At 40.2% G+C, this 22,580-nt stretch overlaps 1 protein-coding gene across 2 annotated transcripts in view; it reads left to right on the plus strand.

Annotated features, from left to right (window-relative positions):
* HCF109 (high chlorophyll fluorescent 109) overlaps nucleotides 1–22,580 on the plus strand; it is a 65,516-nt gene that overhangs the window by 41,266 nt on the left and 1,670 nt on the right. For both annotated transcript variants that reach the window (XM_088890985.1, XM_010260205.3), the window contains exons 5-6: nucleotides 19,036–19,251; nucleotides 19,398–19,584. In XM_088890985.1, the coding sequence (XP_088747111.1) occupies nucleotides 19,036–19,251; nucleotides 19,398–19,584 (403 nt within the window). The remainder of the gene's footprint in view (nucleotides 1–19,035; nucleotides 19,252–19,397; nucleotides 19,585–22,580) is intronic.

The following is a 22,580-nucleotide window of genomic DNA, read 5'->3' on the forward strand; positions in this document are numbered from 1 at the left end:
CATAGTTGTTTAGGTCATCTTTCTTTTGAGTCGTTAAAAGTTATGTTCCCAAAGTTGTTTGAGTCCTTGTCAGTGAGTTAGTTACAGTGTCAAACTTGTCAGTTGAGTAAGCATTGTAGAAGTTCTTTACCTTTAAGAAATAAAAGATCTGAATTTCCATTTCATATTGTTTATTTTGATGTTTGGGGCCCTGTTACTCTACCTACTGCGGCTGGTTATAAGCCTGTCCCAAATGATCTTAATATTCCTATTGCTAAGAGAAAGGGTGTTAGATCTTGTACCACTAATCATCCTATCTCTAACTTTGTGTCCTATGAGCATGTTTCACCTTTGTACCGTGCCTTTCTCTCTTCTGTGGATAGTGTCCCCATCCCTAAGACCGTGGCAAGCTTTGTCAAAACCTGAATGGACAGATGCAATGCAGGAAGAAATTGATGCCTTACACAAAAATGGTACATGGGAGTTGGTAGATCTTCCTGAGGGGAAGGAACCGGTGGGGTGCAAGTGGGTGTTCACAGTGAAACACAAAGCTGATGGAACTGTTGAAAGGTACAAGGCTAGACTGGTAGCAAGAGGCTTCACACAGGTATATGGAGTGGACTATGCAGAGACTTTTGCTCCAGTAGCGAAGATGAATTCTATCCGGATTCTCCTTTCCTTGGCAGCAAATCTTGACTGGGATCTTCACCAATTGGACATCAAGAATGCCTTCTTGAATGGTGACTTGGAAGAGGAAGTGTACTTGACCCAACCCCCAGGGCTCTGTGCCAAAGGCAGTGAACAAAAGGTGTGTAGGTTAAAAAAGGCCCTATATGGGTTGAAACAATCACCTCGGGCTTGGTTTAGTAAGTTCCATTTAGCAGTCCAACAGATGGGATTCAAACAATGCCAGTCAGATCATACCCTGTTTGTAAAAAGAGGTGAAGGTAAAATTGCAGCTCTTATTGTGTATGTGGATGACATAGTGATCACAGGAGATTGGGAGGCTGAAATCCAGAGAATAAAAAAATCTTAGCCACTAAATTTGAGGTGAAGGATCTAGGCCCCTTACGATACTTTCTTGGAATTGAAGTTGCCCGCTCTCACAAGGGCATCTTTATTTCCCAACGGAAGTATGTACTAGATCTACTAGAAGATACAGGCAAGTTGGGGGTAAAACCATCCGATTCACCTATTGAACCTAATCACCATCTAGGAGACAGTCAGGGAGAGTTTTTGAAAGATGTAAAGATATTCTAGAGACTCGTGAGGAGACTTCTGTATTTGTCTATGACCAGGCCTGATATTGCCTATGCAGTGGGTGTTCTTAGTCAATTCATGCACAACCCGAGGACAACTCACTTTGAGGCTGCAGAGAGGATCTTGAGATATCTCAAGAAGTTTCCTGGAGCTGGTTTGTTGTTCCAGAAACACAATCACTTAGAAGTGGAAGTATATATTGATGCAGATTGGGCAGGAGCAGTCAATGACCAAAAGTCTACCAGTGGTTATTGTGCCTTTGTAGGAGGAAACCTTGTCACATGGAGAAGCAAAAAACAAAGTGTGGTGGCTAGATCCAGTGCTGAAGCAGAGTATAGAGCGATGGCTCATGGGGTTGCAGAAATCATGTGGATAAGAAATCTGTTAGGTGAACTGGGTTTTGCAGTAAGCAATCCTACGTCACTCTACTGTGACAATAAAGCTGCCATCAATATTGCTGCTAATCCAGTTCTGCATGATAGGACGAAACACATTGAAGTGGACAAGCATTTTATCAGAGAGAAACTTGAAAGTGGAGAAGTGTGCACACCATATGTCAGCTCGGAAGAGCAACTAGCAGATATCTTCACCAAAGGTCTTCATCATGTGCGGCACAAAGATTTGTGTGACAAGTTGGGCATGATTGACATCTATGCTCCAACTTGAGGGGGAGTGTTGGAATAATGTTAAAATAACTTAGTTGCAGATGTTAGGGCCTGTTTGGCTAATTAAAGTGTTTTTTATTTCGTTTTTTTTTTATTTCTGTTATGTCTGTTATTGCTCAGGGGCACAAGGGTCTTTTCCCTTGTTATTTCTATCGCCCTATATATAGTAAAATAAACACTGGCGCCGCCAGTACTGTTACATTGCAAACCTTCTCTCTTCTCTCCTCTCTTCTCTTCTCTTCTCTTCTCTTCTTCTTCTCTTCTCTTCTCTCCTCTTCCACTTATCTCTGGCCGGCTACACTATCAAGAAGGTACATGGTAATATGATACTCCTAACCAAGGCAACCCATAGTATCTCTACACCCCGCTCAAATTGATGCCAAGATAAAAACATCAGTTTGTTAGCTAGGAACTTGTGGCGAGGATGTATCATAGCCTTCGTGAAGATGTAAACAAGTTGAAGACCAAATAAAACACGGGGAAGAGTGATAAGTCCAACAAGTACTGATTTCTGAAATTATCTGCATGGATGGGAATAGGAGTTGGGAGCTGAATATGAAAATCACCAAGAAAAGCTCTGAGCCATACAATTTCACTACAGACGGAGGACATGGATCGGTACTCATCCTCAGTGGAGGATTTGGAAACTGTTTGTTGAGTCTTGCATTTTTAGGAGATAAGAGAATCACCCATGAAAATATACCAGCCAATAGTAGATCTTCTAGTGTCAGAACATCCAGCCCAATCTGCATTAGCATAGATGTAGAGATTGTAGAGAAGATGGGCTGAATGGCCCATAGGCTGTTTATCCTTTTTTATCTTTTATGTTCTTTGCTGTAATGGGCCTTAATCTGGGCTTATTCTTTCTTATGTTATGTCTTTTTTAATTTTCTGCCCAACTAGGGGCTTCTTTGTAAATTACCAAAGTTTAACTTAATAAAATAGAAATAAGGGTTTAAGGGAAGAGATTATGTTCAAAAATCTCTCTCTCTGAGCCCAAGTTGCCGCCACCTTCTTCTTCATCTTCTTTCATCTTGAACTCTGATTTCTGCTACTTTCTTTTTGATTTTTTGCATCTTTCTAAACAGTTCTTTCTTCTCAAAAGGCTGTTTTTCTTCTTGGTATCAGAGCAGGCTCGTTTTTCTCCCTTTTTCACCTTTTTTTTCCCATACACAATGTGTATGGAGAACTGAATCGTATGAATAGTTAAAGACACCTATTCCAGCCCAGTTGTTAGTGGTTTCTGAAGAGAAGAGGATTGGTTTTGTCGTCCCCTTGACAGATTCAAGTGTGTTTCCCGAAACCCTAATTTTTTGGAGAATCTGATTGCGGGCCCCACAGGGAGTTTGACCTGGGTGCTCAGTGATTGAAGGCTTTCTCATTCTCCTTGAAGAACGAATCAAGTGGATTAGTGTTCTGTGAAGTCTACAAGGAGTGGCTGAATTTTCTCCATTTCTCCCAACTTCCGGGTGTGACGCAGATTACTGGTACGACTGCATAGAGGTTGGCTCACAACACAGTTTTTGTTCTGTCTTCATTTGGTGTTTTTCGAAGTTGTTTGAAGTCAGTTTTGAAGTGTTAAGAAGATGAACTCCTCAGACTTTGAAAACAAGCATGTTGCTGAATTTGGACAGGTTCCGGGAGCCTCTGTAGACTCTCTACTGGCTGTGACCACCAAGTTGGATGGAACCAATTATCTGGCTTGGTCACAATAAGTAAAGATTCATATTTGTAGTAGAGGCAAGTGGGGTTTTATCTCTGGGAGCAAAAAGGCTCCCCCGGAAGATGATCCATCATATGAAAAGTGGATGCAAGAAAATTGTACTTGTTGGGTGGCTTGTGAGCTCAATGCAACCACAGATTAGTCAGCACTATTTGTGGATGAATTCAGCAAAGGAAATTTGGGATAGTGTTGCTGAAACCTATTCCCAAAAATTAAATGTGGCCAGGGCTTACAAGTTGAGAAGTGATGTGAAGAATTTGAGACAGGGGGAGAAACCATTAGCTGTATACTTCTCCACACTGAAGTCTTTATGGCAAGAAATAGATTTGATTGAAGCTGCAACTTGGGACACCACTAAGGATGCTGAGACCTACAAAAAACTGGTTGAGAGAAATAGGGTGTTTGAGTTCTTGACAGGGCTAAATCCAGAGTATGACATTACAAAACAAAATATTTTATCCAAGGATAGTGTCTCACTGTCTCAAGCATATGCCTTGGTAAGTAGTAAAGAAAGCAAAAGACTTGTCCAGGTTCAAGGGGCTGATCTAAATGACCACTTTGCTAATATGGGAGTGAAACCCAAGGGGGTTGTAGGGACTCCAAGTAGCTCAGGGAAGAAAGAGATTATCTATGAGTATTGTAAAAAGCCAAAACACACTAAAGACAAGTGTTGGAAATTGCGTCCTGAGCTCCTACCACTTCGGTTTCAGAAGAAGTCTGATAATAAAAAGGCAGGGAGTGCTAATATTGCTGCTGGTCCAGATAGTGGCAGATACCAAATTGAAGAGATGACGACTAGTGTGCAGTTAGCAGCTATGAAGGCAGAATATGAGAAGTTTGGGAGGATGATCAGTCACCTAGAGGGTGTGACCTCTTCTTCCAACCCTTTAAAAAATTCAACCTCTTCTGCATTTGCTCATTCAGGTATACAGGCTTCTGCCAATCATGCAACCATTTCAGGTAATCGTAGGATCCCTTGGATTATTGATTCAGGTAATCGATGGCTCTCTTGCCCCTATCTCCGGCAAGGGAACCATCAAGGCTACAGACTCCTTGGTTCTTCCTTCTGCTCTTCATGTACCCAGACTAAATACAAACTTGTTATCTGTAAGTAGCCTAACTAAGTCATTAAACTGTTGTGTAACCTTCTTCTCTTCCTACTATGTATTTTAGGATCTAGAGTCTCAGAAGGTGATTGGGAGTGGCCGTGAGGCGAATGGAATATATTTGCTAAATACTCCTGGATAGTGCCATGAACAACCTGGAAAAACTGCTTTTGGGTCTACATCTACAGAGTCCATCAGTCGAGTCATGTTATGTCATTTTTGTTTGGGTCATCTTTCTTTTTCTGCATTAAGTCATTTATTCCCAGAACTGTTTAAGGGAATTAGTTTGTCCAGTCTTCATTGTGAGTCTTGTGAACTGTCAAAACATTGTAGAAACAGTTATCCTTTGAGTAATAAAAGATCTCCTTTTAATATTGTGCACTCTGATGTGTGGGGGCCTTATCACTTACCCTCTATGGGTGGCTACAAATATTTTATCTTGTTCATTGATGACTTTTCCTGGTTCACTTGGATATTTTTGATGAAGTTCCTAGATTTATGAGGCAATTCCATGAATTTGTCCTAACCCAGTTTGATACTAGGATTAAAATTTTTAGATCCGACAATGTAAAAGAATATTTTGAGAAAAACCTGACCTGCTATTTCATTGATTTAGGGGTTATTCATCAAAGCTCCTGTGTTAGGACCCCAGAACAGAATGGAGTTGCTGAAAGAAAAAATAGACATATTGTTGAAGTTGCAAGAAGTATTCCATTTGCCTCACATGTCCCTACAAAGTTTTGGGGTGATGCTATTCTCACTGCTACCTACCTTATAAACTGTATGCCATCCAGGGTTTTAGGGTTTAAGTCTCCCTTCAGTCTCTTTCATCCGGACAAGGATCTTTTTCCTATTCCTCTTTGTGTCTTTGGCTGCACCTGTTATGTACATATCTCAAGTGTCCAAAGACATAAGTTTGAACCAAAAGCCCACAAGTGTATCTTCCTTGGTTATTCCCCCACGCAGAAAGGGTTACTGTTGTTTTGATCCGAAGATTGGCACTCGGTATGTCTCAATGGATGTCACTTTTGATGAGTTTTCTTCCTTTTATCGTTCCTCTCTGGAGAGATATTGTCGAAAGGGGAAGGATTTGTCACAGGTGTTTGCTCTTCCTCTTCTTGTCCCAGTTGAATCTTTTGCTGAGTCTCTTCCTCCTTCAAATGAATCAAGGGAGGATCAGTCACTTCACGTTCATTCTAGTGTTCCTATTCCTCCCCCTTTACCTCCTCGCCCTCTTTTTAATCTCAGGTTGTATCAACGGCAAAGAACCAGAAATGAGCAGGTTGTTTCCCCTACAACACATGAGCCTCATGCACTTCCAGTTACAGATGAGACAACAGGTACTGTTACAACCCCTTTGGAGCCATCCTTCCCAGACCTTGATATCTCCCATTGCTATTAGGAAAGGAAAAAGGAAGTGTACTGCACATTGCATTTCCAAACACCTTTCTTATAGTTTGCTCTCTCCTTCATATTTTGCCTACCTTTCTTCTGTTGCCTAACCCAATTCCCAGGTCTGTGTCAGAAGCTCTTAATATTCCAGAATGGAGGAATGATATGAGAACAAAAATTGATGCCCTGCACAAGAATGACACTTGGGAAGTGGTTGATTTGCCTAAAGGGAAGGATCCAGTAGGTTTTAAGTGGGTTTTTACTATCAAATATCATGCTGATGGCACCATTGCAGGGTACAAGGCTAGGCTGGTTGCAAAAGGCTATACATAGACATATGGGATTGATTATCTAGAAACCTTTGCCCCTGTTGCCAAGATGACTTCTGTGAGAGTTCTGCTATCTTTGGCTGCACACTCAGACTGGCTACTTTATCAGCTGGATGTAAAGAATGCATTTCTGAATGGAGAATTACATGAAGAGGTTTATATGTCTCTTCCTCTAAGGATGTATGAAACAAATATGAAAGGAAAGGTCTGCAGGCTGAAGAAATCTCTTTATGGACTCAAATAGTCCCCTATAGCATGGCTTGAAAGGTTTAGGGCTGCCCTTGTTAGCTTTGGCTATGTACATAGTCTGATCATACCCTCTTTGTGAAGAGGAGAGGATCCTTGGTTGTTTACCTGATTGTGTATGTTGATGATATTGTTGTGACTGGTAATGATGTCTCGAGAATCAATGATCTCAAATCTTTCCTTCATACAGAGTTTGAGATCAAAGATCTAGGGGAATTGAGATACTTTCTTGGCATAGAAGTTGCTAGATCCAAGGATGGGATCCTTATCTCTCGGAGGAAGTATGTTCTTGATTTGCTCTTTGAAACATGGAAGATGGGTGCTAGACCAGTTGCTACTCCTATCGATATGAGCCATAAACTCTCTGCTTCAGATGGAATATTGTTAGAAGACAAGGGAGTCTTCTAGAGACTACTTGGAAAACTTCTTTATCTATGCATGACTCGGCCAGACATTGCATACGCTGTCAGCTACATCAGTCAGTTCATGCATGCTCCCAGGGATACTCATATGGCAACAGCAGAGCGGATTCTGTGTTATTTGAAGGGCTCCCCTGGAAGGGATTTCTATTTTCCAAGCATGGCCATATGAAACTTGAAGCCTACACAGATGCTGACTCGGCTGGAAACATTGATGACAGAAGATCTACCTCTGGGTACTGTAGCTTGGTGGTAGGTAATATTGTCTCTTGGAGAAGCAAGAAACAATCAGTTGTTGCTCAATATTCAGCCGAAGCAGAATACAGAGCCATGGCTCATGGAGTTTCTAAACTATTGTGGCTTAAATCCTTGATGGAGGAACTAGGTATTGAGCATGATAAGCCAATGATGTTATACTGTGATAATCAGGCCACCATCAACATTGCTCACAACCTAGTGCAACATGACAGAACTAAGCATATTGAAGTTGACAGACACTTCATTCGAGAAAGAGTGGCTTCTAGTGAAGTGTGTCTACCTTTCATCACCTCTGAAGGATAGTTAGCAGATTTCCTCACCAAGGGCATTCCCAAGGCTAAACTTCAGCATGATACTGGCAAGCTTGGCATGATTGATATCTATGCTCAGCTTGAGGGGGAGTGTAGAGAAGATGGGCCGAATGGCCCATAGGCTGTTTATCCTTTTTTATCTTTTATGTTCTTTGATGTAATGGGCCTTAATCTGGGCTTATTCTTTCTTATGTTATGTCTTTTTTAATTTTCTGCCCAATTAGGGGCTTCTCTGTAAATTATCGAAGTTTAACTTAATAAAATAGAATTAAGGGTGTAAGAGAAGAGATTATGTTCGAAAATCTCTCTCTCTGAACCCAAGTTGCTGCCACCTTCTTCTTCATCTTCTCTCATCTTGAACTCTGATTTCTGCTACTTTCTTTTGATTTTTTGCATCTTTCTAAATAGTCCTTTCTTCTCAAAATGCTGTTTTTCTTCTGAGATGATGAGAAAAAAGTCCATGAGAGATGGTATCCCTAATGTACTGAATGATCTGGACAACTGCAGTCATATGTGGTTGCCTAGGGGAAGAAACAAATTGACTGACAACTTGAACAACATAAGAGATACCTGGCCTTGTCATGGTGAGGTAGATGAGACTACTAACAAGTTGTTGATACAATGTAGCATTAAGAAGAAGTTCACCATCATCCTTAGATAAATTGAGGTTCACCTCAAGAGGAGTACCCACCTGCTTATGATTAGTGAGGCAAGCAAGGTGAACCAAGTCCATAGCATACTTTTGCTGATTTACAAAGTACCCTTGGGGAGGAGTAACTTACAAGGAAGTAAGTCAAGTGACCAAGATCTTTCATCTTGAAAGAGTGACTCAAGAGATCCTTGAGATGAAAAATACCATCATGATCATCAATGGTAATGAGTACATCATCAACATACAGAAGAAGAGTGGTTCCGTGAGCCCACTTCAGGATGAAGAGAGAATAGTCCAAAGGGCTTTGTATAAAGCCAACATCTGTAATGACCAAATGAAATCGTTCAAACCATGCCCAAGGTGCTTGTTTCAATCCATAAAGAGATTTTTTGAGGTGACAAACCATAGTTGGATAACCACAATATCCCAGATGAGGCTTCATAAACACTGTTGTAGAGAGACTGGCCCGAATGGGCCCTAGTGCTTGTTTTTTGTTAAGTAGTGTTCTCTTTATTTCTTTTATGTGTTAATGGGCATTTTCTTTATAGGCCTATTAACTTCTTTTTAATTTCCTGTTATTGCTGATCTGACCGCTCACTGGCAGATATGTAATTAATCTTGATTAGATCAAATTAATAAAAGATTAATGAGGGGAGAGAGGGAATTATCGAACTCTCTTCTTCTTCCTCTTCTTCTCAATCTTCTTCTTCTCTTCTGCTGTATCTCTCTTTCTGTCTTCCTTTTTTATTGCTGTAATCAGAAAACTACTATCAGATTTAGAGGATTGATTCACATCTTGGTATTATGGTCCTTCCTCCTTTTTGTTTTTCCTTTTTTTTACCCATACACCCTTCGATTAGAAGAGTATATGGAGAGATAAGTTTCTGATTGATTAGAGAACTATTTTTGCCTAGTTGGTAGAGGGTTTGGAGAGTCAAAATTGGCTGTAGATTGCCAAGAAGTGAAGCTACTATTTTTTCCCCAAAACCCTAGTTGACTAGAGAGATTCTTAGTTACAGGTTAAAAAGAAGAATTGGGTATGGTGCTTAGGGCTTGGGGGTCCTTTTGGTCTCTAGAAGAGGGTGGTTGAGGTTGGAAGAAGTTTGGAGAGCTCTGGTAGGAGTAGATGCTTCTTCTCCCTTTCTCTCAGGTAGCAAGGTGCAATGAAACCCTAGATTTTTAGTCTTCAGTACTGGACTAACCTCAATTAGGTCCATAAAGTCTGAAAACCTTATTTTTTGATTTTCATTTGATCAATGGAGCAATCTAGAAGTGAGATGAAGAAGATTCCAATATCTGGGGTTGGTCCAACAAATTCCTTTTTGACTGGTGTGACTACAATTAAACTGGATGGAACAAATTACCTGGCTTGGGCACAGTCTATACGGATTTATGTTTGTAGTAGATGTAAATTGGGGTATCTCACTGGCATCGAGAAGAAACCTGAAGAGACTGATCCTACATATGAAAAATGGATGCAAGAGAACTATGCAGGGATTGGATGGTTAGTCAACTCTATGTAGCCTCACATAAGTCAACATTACCTTTGGATGACTTCAGCCAAGGAGATTTGGGGTAGTGTTATAAAATCATATTCTTAGAAGTTAAATATTGCAAGAGCCTATAAGTTAAAGAATGATGTGAACAATCTTAGACAGGGGGAGAAGAGTGTGGTAGTTTACTACTCCATGTTTAAGTCATTGTGGCAGGAGGTTGTTGTTATGGAGAAAGTTGTGGGAAAACACCAAGGATGCAGAGAAATTTGAGAAATTGGTAGAAAGAAACAGGGTGTTTGAGTTTCATACAGGACTCTACCTTGAGTTTGACATTACTAGGCAGAATATTTTGGCCAAGGATGAAGTCACCCTTGCTCAAGCATATTCTATGGTGAGCAGTGAAGAAAGTAGGCGGAAAGTACAGTTACAAGGACCACCTTTAGAGCATTTTGCACATGCTTGGGTAAAGCCAAAAAGGCCTACTAAGAAGAAAGAAGTGATTTGTGAATATTGCAAGAAATCGAAACATACTAAGGATACTTGTTTGAAACTTCATCTAGAGCTTCTCTCGGATAGGTTTCAGAATAACAATAAAAACAATCTTAAGAAGAATGGTTAGACAAGAAATCCTAAGAATGCAAATGTTGTTACAGTACTTGCAAGTGGAAATAGAGAAGGTGAAGAGAAATCTACTATGGAGTAGTTGACAACAGTAAATGCAGAATTTGAAAGGAACGGGAGGTTAATTAATCATTTGGAGACCACTGTTGTAGGATCCAACTCTTTGGGCAACACTTGATCTGCATTGCGTACTCAGGTACTCATGCTTTTGCAAATCATGCTACTATTTTAGGTAATTATAAAATCCCTTGGGTTATTGATTCTGTTGCATCAGACCACATGACCAACATATCTAACCTTTTTTTCTCATATCAACTCCTCTCTGGCAAAGAGAAGATACCCCTTGCTGATGGGTCCCTTGCTCCTATCTCTGGCAAAGGAGATATCAGAGCTTCTGACACCCTTGTTTTATTCTTTATTCTTCATGTCCCTAAGCTTAATACCAACCTCTTATCTATTAGTAGCTTGACTACATCCATGAATTGCAGCATAACTTTCTTTCCTATTCATTGTGTTTTCCAAGACCTAAAATCTTAGAGGATGATTGGAAATGGAATATACTTTCTGAATTCACCTGATAGAAGTCTTGGACCATGTTTTATTAGAGTTAGGTGATGGAGTCATGTTATATCATTTGTGTTTTGGTCATTTACCTTTTTCTGCTTTAAGTCATTTGTTTCTCGACATGTTTCAAGGAATACCTTTGTCGAGTCTTCATTGTGAGCCATGTGAACTTGCAAAACATTGTAGACATTCTTGTTCATGAGTAATGTTAGAGTACACAAAACAGGGGTATTTTGGTCATTTGGGTTTATCTATTTGAAAGTGAAAGCTTTGTTTTATTTAAGTTTAAGTTATGTGTCCCATCACTTATGAGGGACAATATGGTCTTTCTTGTAGCTATGTTATTGGGGATAAATACAAGTGGGTCGACTAGAGAGATGACTGATTTTTCCTCTACTGGCCGAACCCTTCTTCTTCTTCTCCTTCTTCTCTACTGTAACCTAAGACTAAATAAGGTTTTCACATGGTATCAGAGCGCATGTAACAAGTTCAAATCTGCTCGTCTTACTCTTTTATTCTGGTTTACCCAGTTTTTTTTTATCACTCTCCTCTCTAGGGTTTTGCAGATTTCTCAAGAACCACTGGGAGATTAAGGGAAAGGTTGAAAAGGAGTGGTCATTTTTCTCTGTAGGAGGCCTTCATGCCTCCGATTTGTGGTGCAGTGGCTGTTTGTGGTGATTGGTAGGAAGCTCTCTATTCGATGGTATGAAGAGAGCAGGTTCAGGTGAACAATGTTCAGTTGAGTACAAGTTGGTTCTGCAGAGTGCAGTGTAAGTGTATGGCTTAATGGCTGAGTGATTTCAGCCCTTGTATTTGGTGTGTGAGTGGTTTTGCAGTGTACAGGTGTTTGATTTAATGACTGAGTGATTTCAGCTTTTGTATTTGATGTGTAATGTGTATTTGAAGAAATTGGTGGTGCTGAAAGTGAGATACGTTTTGTGGAAGTGCGAGGTTGTGCTGAATATTTGAAGGTGAATAATTTACATATAGTAGTGATTTCTTTGTGAGGTAAGGTGAATTAGTTAAGATGGCATCGATTGGAGATGGGAATGACAATAAAACAGGCGCTATGATTTCTCCAGATTACCTAAATGTTCAAATGACATCTATTAAGTTGAATGGTGAGAATTATGTGCCGTGGGCAAAATCTGTGGAGGTGTTTTTAAAAGCCAAGAAAAAAGTAAAACATGTGAGAGAGGAGAAACCCTCCTCTGATTCTCTAGGGTTTAGTGACTGGGAATAGGAAGATGCACAAATAATGACATGGCTTTGGAATAACATGGAACCAAAAATTAGCGTGAACTTTATGTTCCTAGATACAGCTAAGGAAATCTGGGATCATGCTAAGAAACTGTATTCCGGGCAAGACAATACAACTAGGGTGTATAGTTGTACCAAGAGTACTTTAATCTGAAGCAAGGCAGTCAAAGCTTGGAGGAATACTATGCAAGTCTGAGGAATATCCGAAATGAGCTCAATGTGTATCATCCTCTGACACAGGATGTTCAGATTCAGCAACAACAGTGTGAGCAAATTGATGTGACAAGGTTTCTGGTGGGTTTGAAGGCTGAATATGAGCTTGCCCGAGCACAAATACTGGGGGGGTCTGCTCTTCCCTCACTTGAAGAAGTTTTTGCCCGTCCTAGGAGGACATCTATTGAGTCTATAGAGCATTCTTCTCTCTTAGACAGATCTGGTTTTGTGGTGACTAGAGGGGGAGGCCGTGGAAATACAGGTGGTGGTGGTGGTCGTGGAATTCCAGGTAACTGTGGTGGTCCCAGGTTTAACCGTGCTGGTGGCCGGAGTGGAGGTCGGGACTCAGGGGGAGGTCGTGGTAAAGGAAGAAGTAATGTCCCTAGGAAGTGTACATACTGTGGATTAGAGGGGTACATGGTTAATTTTTTCTATGATTTACATGGTCCACCCAACACTTGGGCTAACCATGCTGTGACCAAGGGTAGTGGTACAACTACTGAAAGTCAGCAAACTGACCCGATCCCCTCTACATCTACTGGTGTTTCTGGGAAGGAGATGGTGAGTGAACCCCATGTAGTATATGAGCAGTTTCTTCAGACATCTTCTCAGCAGAACACAACTACCCTTGCCCATTCAGGTATGGCTTGCTTGGCTTCCAAGCCTTCACACTGGATCATTGACTCCGGAGCCTCGGACCATATGTTTGGGACTCCTAATGTATTTTCTTCTCTTTCTCGGTCCTCCACATCTCAAATAGTTACTCTTGCTAATGGTTCTACATCTCACATCTATGGTGTTGGTGATGTTGATCTCTCCTCCTTGTCTTTATCATCTGTTTTATATGTCCCCAAGTTCCCCTTTAACCTTATGTCTGTTAGTAGATTAACCAAGTCACTTAATTGTTCCATTACCTTTTATCCCTTTTCTTGTGTGTTTCAGGATCTCAAGACGGCGATGAAGATTGGTGGAGGGCATGAGTCAGGTGGATTGTATTACCTTGATGGTGGTGACCTTCCAGTAGCTTTTCAGTCATCTCTTACTCCTCTTCAATGGCACTGTAGACTTGGTCATCCTTCTCTCAAGGCTCTGAAGTTGTTGGTTCCTTCCTTGAGTCATCTTTCATCTTTGGATTATGAGTCATGTCAGCTTGGGAAACATCATAGAGTCTCTTTTAGTCCAAGAGTTGATAGTCGTGTCTTGAGTTCTTTTTCTTTAGTTCATTCTGATGTTTGGGGTCCGATCAAAGTGATGTCATACAATGGCTACAAGTATTTTGTAATTTTTGTTGATGACTTTTCAAGGATGACATGGATTTATCTTATGAAAGATCGCAGTGAATTGTTCTCTATTTTTCAAAAATTTTATGCTGATACGTACCCAATTTGGTGTTCATATTAAAATTCTTCACTCCGATAATGCCAAAGAGTACACCTCAATACCATTTCAGCAATACTTAGAGCACCATGGGATAATTCATCAAACTTCTTGTGCCTACACCCCACAACAGAACGATGTAGCTGAACGGAAAAATTGACATCTCCTTGAAACTGCTCGGTCTTCGATGCTTAATATGAATGTCCCAAAGCATTTTTGGAGTGATGCTGTCCTCACAGCTTGTTTTCTCATCAATCGGATGCTCATGTCCATCCTTGGAAGTCAATCCCCCTCTCGGTGTTGTTTCCCACCTTGTCTTCGTTTCCTCTCACCCCAAGAGTCTTTGGATGTGTTTGTTTTGCTCAAAACTTGGGGCCTAGTTTAGACAAGTTAGATGCACGAGCTACTAAGTGTATCTTCCTTGTCTACTCAAGGACTCAGAAAGGGTATAAGTGCTATAACCCTAACTTTCATAAGTCATTTGTGTGCTCCGATGTCACCTTCTTTGAATCGGTTCCGTTTTTCTCGGATACTGTGGTTTCTTCTCCTTCCCCCGTAGTTCCTCTTCCCGTCCCTGTTGCGGATCCCCTTCCTGTGGTTCCCATTCCAGTTGCAGATTCACCTCCCGTGCCAGTTACTACTGAGAGGCCACCAATCATACAAGTGTATATTCACAGAAGAGCACTGGCCCCTCCTCCAATTCAGCCCTAGTCGACAGATCCTATCATTGCTTCTTCTCCCTTGGACCTTGATCTTCCTATTGCCCTGCGGAAAGGTAAACACACTTGTACTTCTCATCCTATTTCACACTATGTTTCAGTTGCTCACCTTTCTGCTTCTCATCGCAACTTTATATCATTGCTATCATCTGTTTCCATTCCCAAGACTGTCCAAGAAGCCCTTACTTCCCTAGGGTGGCGGCAAGCCATGGAAGAGGAACTCTCTGCTCTACAACACAATCACACGTGGGAACTCACTGTTCTTCCTCTTGGTAAACATGCTGTTGGGTGTAAGTGGGTCTACACAGTGAAGTATCTTCCAGATGGCAGTGTGGAGCGATTGAAGGCCAGGTTAGTGGCCAAGGGCTATTCTCAGTTGTATGGTGTGGACTATATGGAGACATTTTCTCTTGTGGCTAAAATTGGTTCAGTTTGGGTGTTGATTTCATTAGTTGCTATGTATGATTGGCCTCTTGTGCAACTTGACATTAAAAATGCTTTCCTACATGGTGATCTCATTGAGGAAGTGTATATGAAGCAACCGCCAGGGTTTGTTGCTCGGGGGGAGGATGGTAAGGTTTGTAGACTCAAAAAGACAATTTATGGACTGAAACAATCTCCACGCGCATGGTTTGGTAGGTTTAGTGAAGTAGTGAAAGACTTTGGGATGAAGCAGTGTAAGGTAGACCATTCTGTGTTCAGTCATGACTCAAAAGATGGGAAAATCTTGCTAGTGGTGTATGTGGATGATATTGTCATAATTGGGAGTGATAGTAATGGGATTGACAGGTTGAAGAAATTCCTATAGGACCACTTCAATATGAACGATTTGGGTAAGCTGAAGTACTTCTTGGGAATAGAAGTTGCAAGGTCAAGGCATGGAATTAACTTATGTCAAAGAAAATATGTTCTTGACCTACTTGAAGAAACAGGACTGTTAGGTGCTAAACGAGCAGAGACTCCTATGGAACTTAATGTCAAGTTGAGTGTTGATGTAGGTGAAGAGTTTGATGATCCTGAAAGATACAAGAGGTTGGTGGGAAAGGAAAGTTGAATTATCTGATTATTACCTGACCAAATATATCATTTGCTGTGAGTATGGTGAGTCAGTTTATGCAACATCCTCAGATTCCTCATTGGGAAGTAGTTCTAAGGATTGTTAGGTACCTGAAGGGTGCTCCAAGTCGTGGTTTGCTATACCAAAGTGGAGGGACTCTTGAAATAGTAGGGTATACAGATGCTGATTGGGCTGGTTCTGTATCAGATAGGAGATCAACTATAGGGTATTGTACCTTCCTTGGTGGCAATCTTGTAACTTGGAAGAGCAAGAAACAAATAGTGGTGGCAAGGAGTAGTGCAGAAGCTGAGTACAAAGCTATGGCTCATACCACATGTGAACTAGTATGGTTGAAGAACTTGCTACAAGAGATGGGGTTCTCGGTTGACAAACCCATGAGACTATACTGTGAAAACCAAGCTGCTGTTCACATCTCTTCCAACCCAGTCTTCCATGAGAGAACTAAGCATATTGAGGTCAATTGTCACTTTGTGAGAGAGAAAGTGATAACCACATCTCATGTGAGCTCAGGAAATCAGTGGGCAGATCTCTTTACAAAGGGATTGTCTCGGGGCAGAGTAGATTATATTTGTGACAAGCTGGGACTATATGACATATACTCTTCAGCTTGAGGGGAGTGTTAGAGTACACAAAACAGGGGTATTTTGGTCATTTGGGTTTATCTAATTGAGAGTGAAAGGTCTGTTTTATTTAAGTTATGTGTTCCATAACTTATGAGGGACAATGTGGTCTTTCTTGTAACTATGTTATTGGAGATAAATAGAAGTGGGTCGACTAAAGAGATGACTGATTTTTTCTCTACTGGCCGAACCCTTCTTCTTCTTCTCCTCCTCCTCTTCTTCTTCTTCTCCTTCTTCTCTACTGTAACCTAGGACCAAATAAGGTTTTCACAAGTAATAAAAGATCAATTGCTCATTTTCATATTGTGCACTCTGATGTGTGGGGGCCATTATCATTTACCTACTATGGGGGGCTACAAGTATTTTATTCTTTTTATTGATGATTTTTCTCGCTATACATGGATTTACCTTATGAGCTATTGGGATGAAATACCAACTACTGTGCAAAATTTTCATGAATTTGTTCTTACCCAGTTTAACACTTGGATGAAAATATTCCAAACTAATAATGCCAAAGGAATATTTTGAGAAGAACCTTTCATGTTATTTTGATGCCTTTGGGGCTATTCGTCAGAGTTATTGTTCCTACACTATACAACATAATGGAGTGGTGGAAAGGAAGAACCACCATGTGGTTGAGGTTGCTAGAAGCCTGCTCTTTGCATCTTATGTTCCTATCAAGTTTTGGGGGGATGTTGTTCTTACCGCTACATACTTGATTAACCATATGCCTTCTCGGGTTTTGGGTTTCAAAACCCCCTTTAGCCTTCTTTTTCCAGATGAGGATCTCTTCTCTCTTACTCTCCAAGTTTTTGGGTGCACCTGCTATGTGCATGTTCACAGTAATCAAAGACAAATTTGAACCTAGAGCCCACAAGTGTGTCTTCCTAGGATATGGCTCCATACAGAAGGGACATTGCTGTTTTGATCCAGTATGTGGCACCTGCTTTGTTTCTAGGGATGTCACATTTGTTGAGTCTATTCATTTCTTTGGTACTTCTCTTTAGGGGGAGCATTCTGAGAAGACGTTTGTTATGTCCCCCACTGTTCCTCTTCCAATTCCTGTTGAGTCTTCTATTGAGTCATCTACTTCTATTGCACCTTCTCCCATTATGTCTACTTCACATTGGGAGAGTTGGGTATTGACTGTGAGAAGCCAATGATGCTATATTGTTATAACTAGGCATCTGTCAACATTGCACATAATCCCGTTCAGTATGATAGAACTAAGCACATAGAGGTTGATAGGCATTTTATATGGGAGAGAGTTGCTTCAGGGGATGTTTGCTTGCCGTTCATTGCTTTAGAAGAGCAGTTGGTTGATGTCTTGACCAAAGGTGCCCTAAAAGGAAAGTTGATACACTATATAAGCAAGCTAGGCATGATTAATATCTATGCTTAGCTTGAGGGAGAGTGTAGAGAGATTGGGCCGAATGGGCCCTAGTGCTTGTTTTCTGTTAAGTAGTGTTCTTTTTATTTCTTTTTTGTGCTAATGGAAATTTTCATTATGGGCCTATTATATACTACAGTCAAGATTATACATAATAAGCGAAGGATCTTAACATGGAAACGGGTGTTCTAGTGTGTGTAGTAAATTTGAATCATGCATGGGTGTGCTATTGCACACTGTCTTTCGAGCCAGATTTTCTGTAGCTCCTCTTGATTGTCATGCTTGCTTACCTTTTTCATTTTGGTAGCTTTAAACAATGCATAGGGACACAAGTGCACTCTACTTTTCAGCCAGACTTACTACAGATCCTCTTGATTGTCATGCTTGCCTTGCATGCTTAAATTTTCCATGTTGCAATTTTTGTTGAGAACCTTTGAAAAATACGAAATTTAGTGAGACACGGTTTCATTTAGTTAGATCTACTTTTGAGTTTTGACCTAGATGTTCTAGGGAGAACATGTGAACATAGTTTTCAAGGCGCCAAGGTGAGGCTAAGCGATAGGGGGCGCCTTGTTGCCTAGCTGCCTAGGTGTCGCCTACACAATGGATTTTTTTAAGTAAAAACCACATATCCTAGGGTAGTTCCCTAGGTTCCATAACCATCTTTCCTTGATAACTTATCCATAATTTTCATTAGAAAATTATAAACTTCATGTTTAAGTCTAGAAAATCAACATATTTATGAGAAGAAAAAGAAGAAAGAAAAGAAAATTCAAAAAATATAGGGGCCGAACCCCTATTTTTGTTTTAGGAAAAGAAGAAAAGAAAAGGTGGTTCAGATTTTAAGTTCTTCCCTTATTGGTTCAGATTTTGAAGTCTTTGAGGGTTCAATACAGCAGTTAGCAATGTTTGTGTTGATTAAACCCTAACAAATACGAAAATAATAAAAAGAAATTAGTTTATAAACACAAAAAAATGATTATTTTGTTTAATAATGTCTATTTTATAATTATAATCTCAAAAAATAACAATATAAAAGCATTTTATAAGACAGTATACAAAACTGCTTGATGACTGGGCGAGGCAAGCCTCCAAGGGTACCTTGTCGCCTAAGCATCACCTTGACAACTATGCATGTGGAATAGTAGACCAAGTCATGCATGTGCTGCCATCAATGCTATTCATAACTATCCTGATGGTTGACTTGTACAACTAGATTTCCTCTTCTTAGTAGTAAAAATGGAGTAGCTAATAGTGCATTTATTTTTCCAAGTTATGCATCTCTTGCAAATGATCCTACATATACATGTTTCAAGGCTTGATTTTTGTAATACTCTTTTCATTACATCCAGTGCAGGATTGGGCTGACATGCTTCTTAGAATGTACGTAAGGTGGGGAGAGAAACAGCGTTACAAAACAAAGGTTGTTGAGAAATCTCTGGGAGAGGAAGCAGGAATAAAATCGGCCACAATTGAAATAGAGGGTCGTTATGCTTATGGGTACTTGTCAGGGGAAAAAGGAACACACCGCATTGTTAGACAGTCTCCTTTCAATGCCAAAGGCCTTCGTCAGGTAATTTTATTTTGTGGTCCTTTTATTAGCCTTTTATTATTTTTAAAAAGCAGAAACTAGGAATTAATAGGACACTCTGACAGGCATAAATTGACAAAACTATGGAGTACATGCTAATATTGACTATTTTATCTATGATATTTCAGACAAGCTTTTCTGGCATTGAGGTCATGCCTCTTCTTCCTGAAGAGTCCACAGATGTTGAGATACCTGATGAAGATCTGGAAGTAAGCTTCTCAAGGGCAGGTGGAAAAGGAGGCCAGAATGTCAACAAGGTTGAAACTGCAGTTCGAATTGTTCACATCCCCACTGGTGTCACAGTTCGCTGCACAGGTTTGCTCACAATAAAAGACTATTGTTTTAAAATTCCTCTCTGAATGCTAGGTTTATCACAACCAACTGTACTCAATTTAAAATCACAAGTTCATGACTTTGTCCTAGTTATCACCTTGTCAGAAACATTCATAATAATATTTTATACCATCTTGCCTTCTGAGAATAATGGTAAAATCTCAGGATGACAAGAATGTGAATGTCTGTTCAAGTCCAAGAGTGGCCACTTTATGTAAAAAAATGCCAAAGGTTATGTCCGTATCCAGTCTTACCCCCCTTAAAGACCCCACATGGCTGGGACCAGCATTTGGTTATGGCCTTTATCATCTTTTGTAAGCAGTAGTATACCATTGTAGCATTCTTGCATTTGCCCTTCTTTTTAAGAGGAAGAGTAATCGTTGCTTGGTGAAATAATAAAGCCTTGGGCTGATAAACATGAGAACACAGGTTTGGGTCTGAAATTAGGTATATGTCCACTCCACCCTGGATGGCCAAGAATAGCATATTGGGTAGTGAGTAGTGGTGTGATTCCGGTACATGATTTGAAGAACTTCCACTACGAAGGGCTCAACCTAGGTCTTCCCAAGTTGCAATCCAGTAATAACCTAAACTATTTTGAAGGAAAAACTTTTCAGAGCTTCTATTCTCCCAATTGCTTATAGGTTGGTTGGTTGCTTTTTTCTAAATGTGGTTGATTTTTATTCTTTTTCTTTGCTTGTATGGTTTCATGGTTAATAAAAGGATATTTCTTTAGAAATTGGTGGTTGACAATATTTTTTACTTTCAAGTCTAGGAGAGTCAAGTTCACTTGAACAAGATTTATTTAAATTACTGATTGAGTGTGTTGAGATCAAAAAAAAAAAAAAAAGAAAAACCATTTTTGTGAGACGTGTTTTTCTGGGTTTGCTGATACTCATATTTTCAGGCACCTATCTGAGCTCTCTTGGTTTTAAATGTCCTCTTGAATTACTGAGTCCTGATCGTCCTTTTATTTCATATTGCATCTAAACTCAGGTTTGGGTGTGTTTGCTATGCTGAGATTCCATCCTCTCAGTCCAAGCTTGATCCCTGTGCCCTTGAGTGCATTTTTTCTTGGATACTCTACCACCCAAAAGGAGTATAAATGCTATCACTGTGCTTCTTGGAAAAAAGATTATTCTATGGATGTTCCATTCTTTGAATCCTTGCCTTTCTTTGCTTCTTGGGGTGCCTTTGTTTAGGGGGAGAAGTATAAACTATCTCGTGAAGAGAGGCTAAACACTCCTCGTACTCTTTTTCAGCCTTCAATCTTTGACTCTGAAGTGTCTGCTAGCTCAAAGGACAAAAGTAAGACTATTGACAAGGAATTAAGGGTGTTTCGAGAAAAAGGAAGGGCCACTCAAAGGAGCAACCACTTCATGATTCCTAATCCTGTTACTTTTGGTGTTCCTACTCCTGACCTTGATTTGCCTATTGCCTTCATGAAAGAAGACACACTTGTACTGTATATCCTATTTTTTATTATGTATCTTCTAGCTTCTCTATTGCTTTACCTTCTAGTGTCTTAGATGCGAGCCCAAACCTGAATGGAGAGATGCCATGAATAAAGAAATGAAAGCATTGAGGAAAATGACACTTGGGAATTGGCTGACTTGTAAATGGGTTTACACTGTAAAACATAAGCCTGATGGCTCTGCAGATAGGTATAAAGTTAGTATGGTATCCAAAGGCTTTACTTAGACATATGGGATTTATTACCAGGAAACATTTTCTCCTGTTGCCAAGATTAACTCAATTCAGGTTCTCTCCATTGCAGCAAATAAATCTTGGCCTCTTTTTTTCATGGAGATTTACTAGAGGAGGTTTACATGAAGATCCTTCCTGGATTTTACTTTCTTGATGCTAAAAGAAGAGTGTACAAAACTAAAGAAGGCCTTGTGTGGGCTAAATCATGGTTTAAAAGATTCAATTGTTCAATTCTTGGGGTTAAGGTATTGAGATCCAAGAAGGGGATGGTTCATGCATGGTTCAAAGTACTGATATTGCCTCTGCCGATACACAGGAGCGTATCGATACTTTGAACCATGGGTATATCCTATTGTTTGAGCTAGTTCATGCATGGTCCTAGGACTACAACATGGAAGTAGTTGAGCTGTGCATTGGGAATATCTCCCCATGAATAAAAACATACGAGTTCGGAGATATTCCCAATTCATGGTTGCAAGTGGCTGTGAGGATAGTGTGAGCTTGGTTTTGTGAAGACTGAATTCGAGTTCACCTAAAGGGGATTCCTGGGAAAGGTATTCTAGTTTCTTGACATGACCATCTTAGGGTAGAGATAATGTATACTGGTGTTGATCAGAAAGCTGATCTACTTGCACAATTCGATCTACTTACACAATTCCTGACTAGATATTGCCTATGTTGTAAGTGTTGTGAGCTAGTTCATGCATGCTTCTAGTAGTACAACTGTACAACATGGAAGTAGTTCATCAGATTCTTCGATACCTAAAGGGGATTCCTGGAAAGGTATTCTATTTTCTAGACATGACAATCTTAGGATAGAGATATATACTGGTGTTGATTGGAAAGGATATGTCATTAATAGAAGATCCACCTTAGGATACTATATTTTTATTGGTGACAACTTGGTCACTTGGTGTAGAAAGAAGCAAATGTGGTTGCAAGCTCAAGTGCCAAGGTAGAATTCAGAGTATTGCTCATGGAGTGTGTGAAGCTTTATGGCTAAAAAGCATACTTAATGAGTTTAATCTTTCGGCATCCACACCAATAAGTTTATACTGTGATACAAGGCAGCAAGAAGTATTGCTCACAACCCAGTTCAGCACAATTGCAAGGTTCAAAGTATTGGTACACCCTGAAATGGTGCAAGGGGTGTATTGGTTTTTTTTTTTTTTTTTTTCAAAACTATGTCAGGGGGTAGGTCTTAGGCCTGTCTACCCCCTGAAAAAGGCCAAAACCCCAAAACACCCCTATTTTATGTATCGGTGACCCAC

Source organism: Nelumbo nucifera, chromosome 7 (assembly GCF_055504915.1).
Source record: "Nelumbo nucifera cultivar China Antique chromosome 7, China Antique-T2T, whole genome shotgun sequence".
Lineage (NCBI taxonomy): Eukaryota > Viridiplantae > Streptophyta > Magnoliopsida > Proteales > Nelumbonaceae > Nelumbo > Nelumbo nucifera.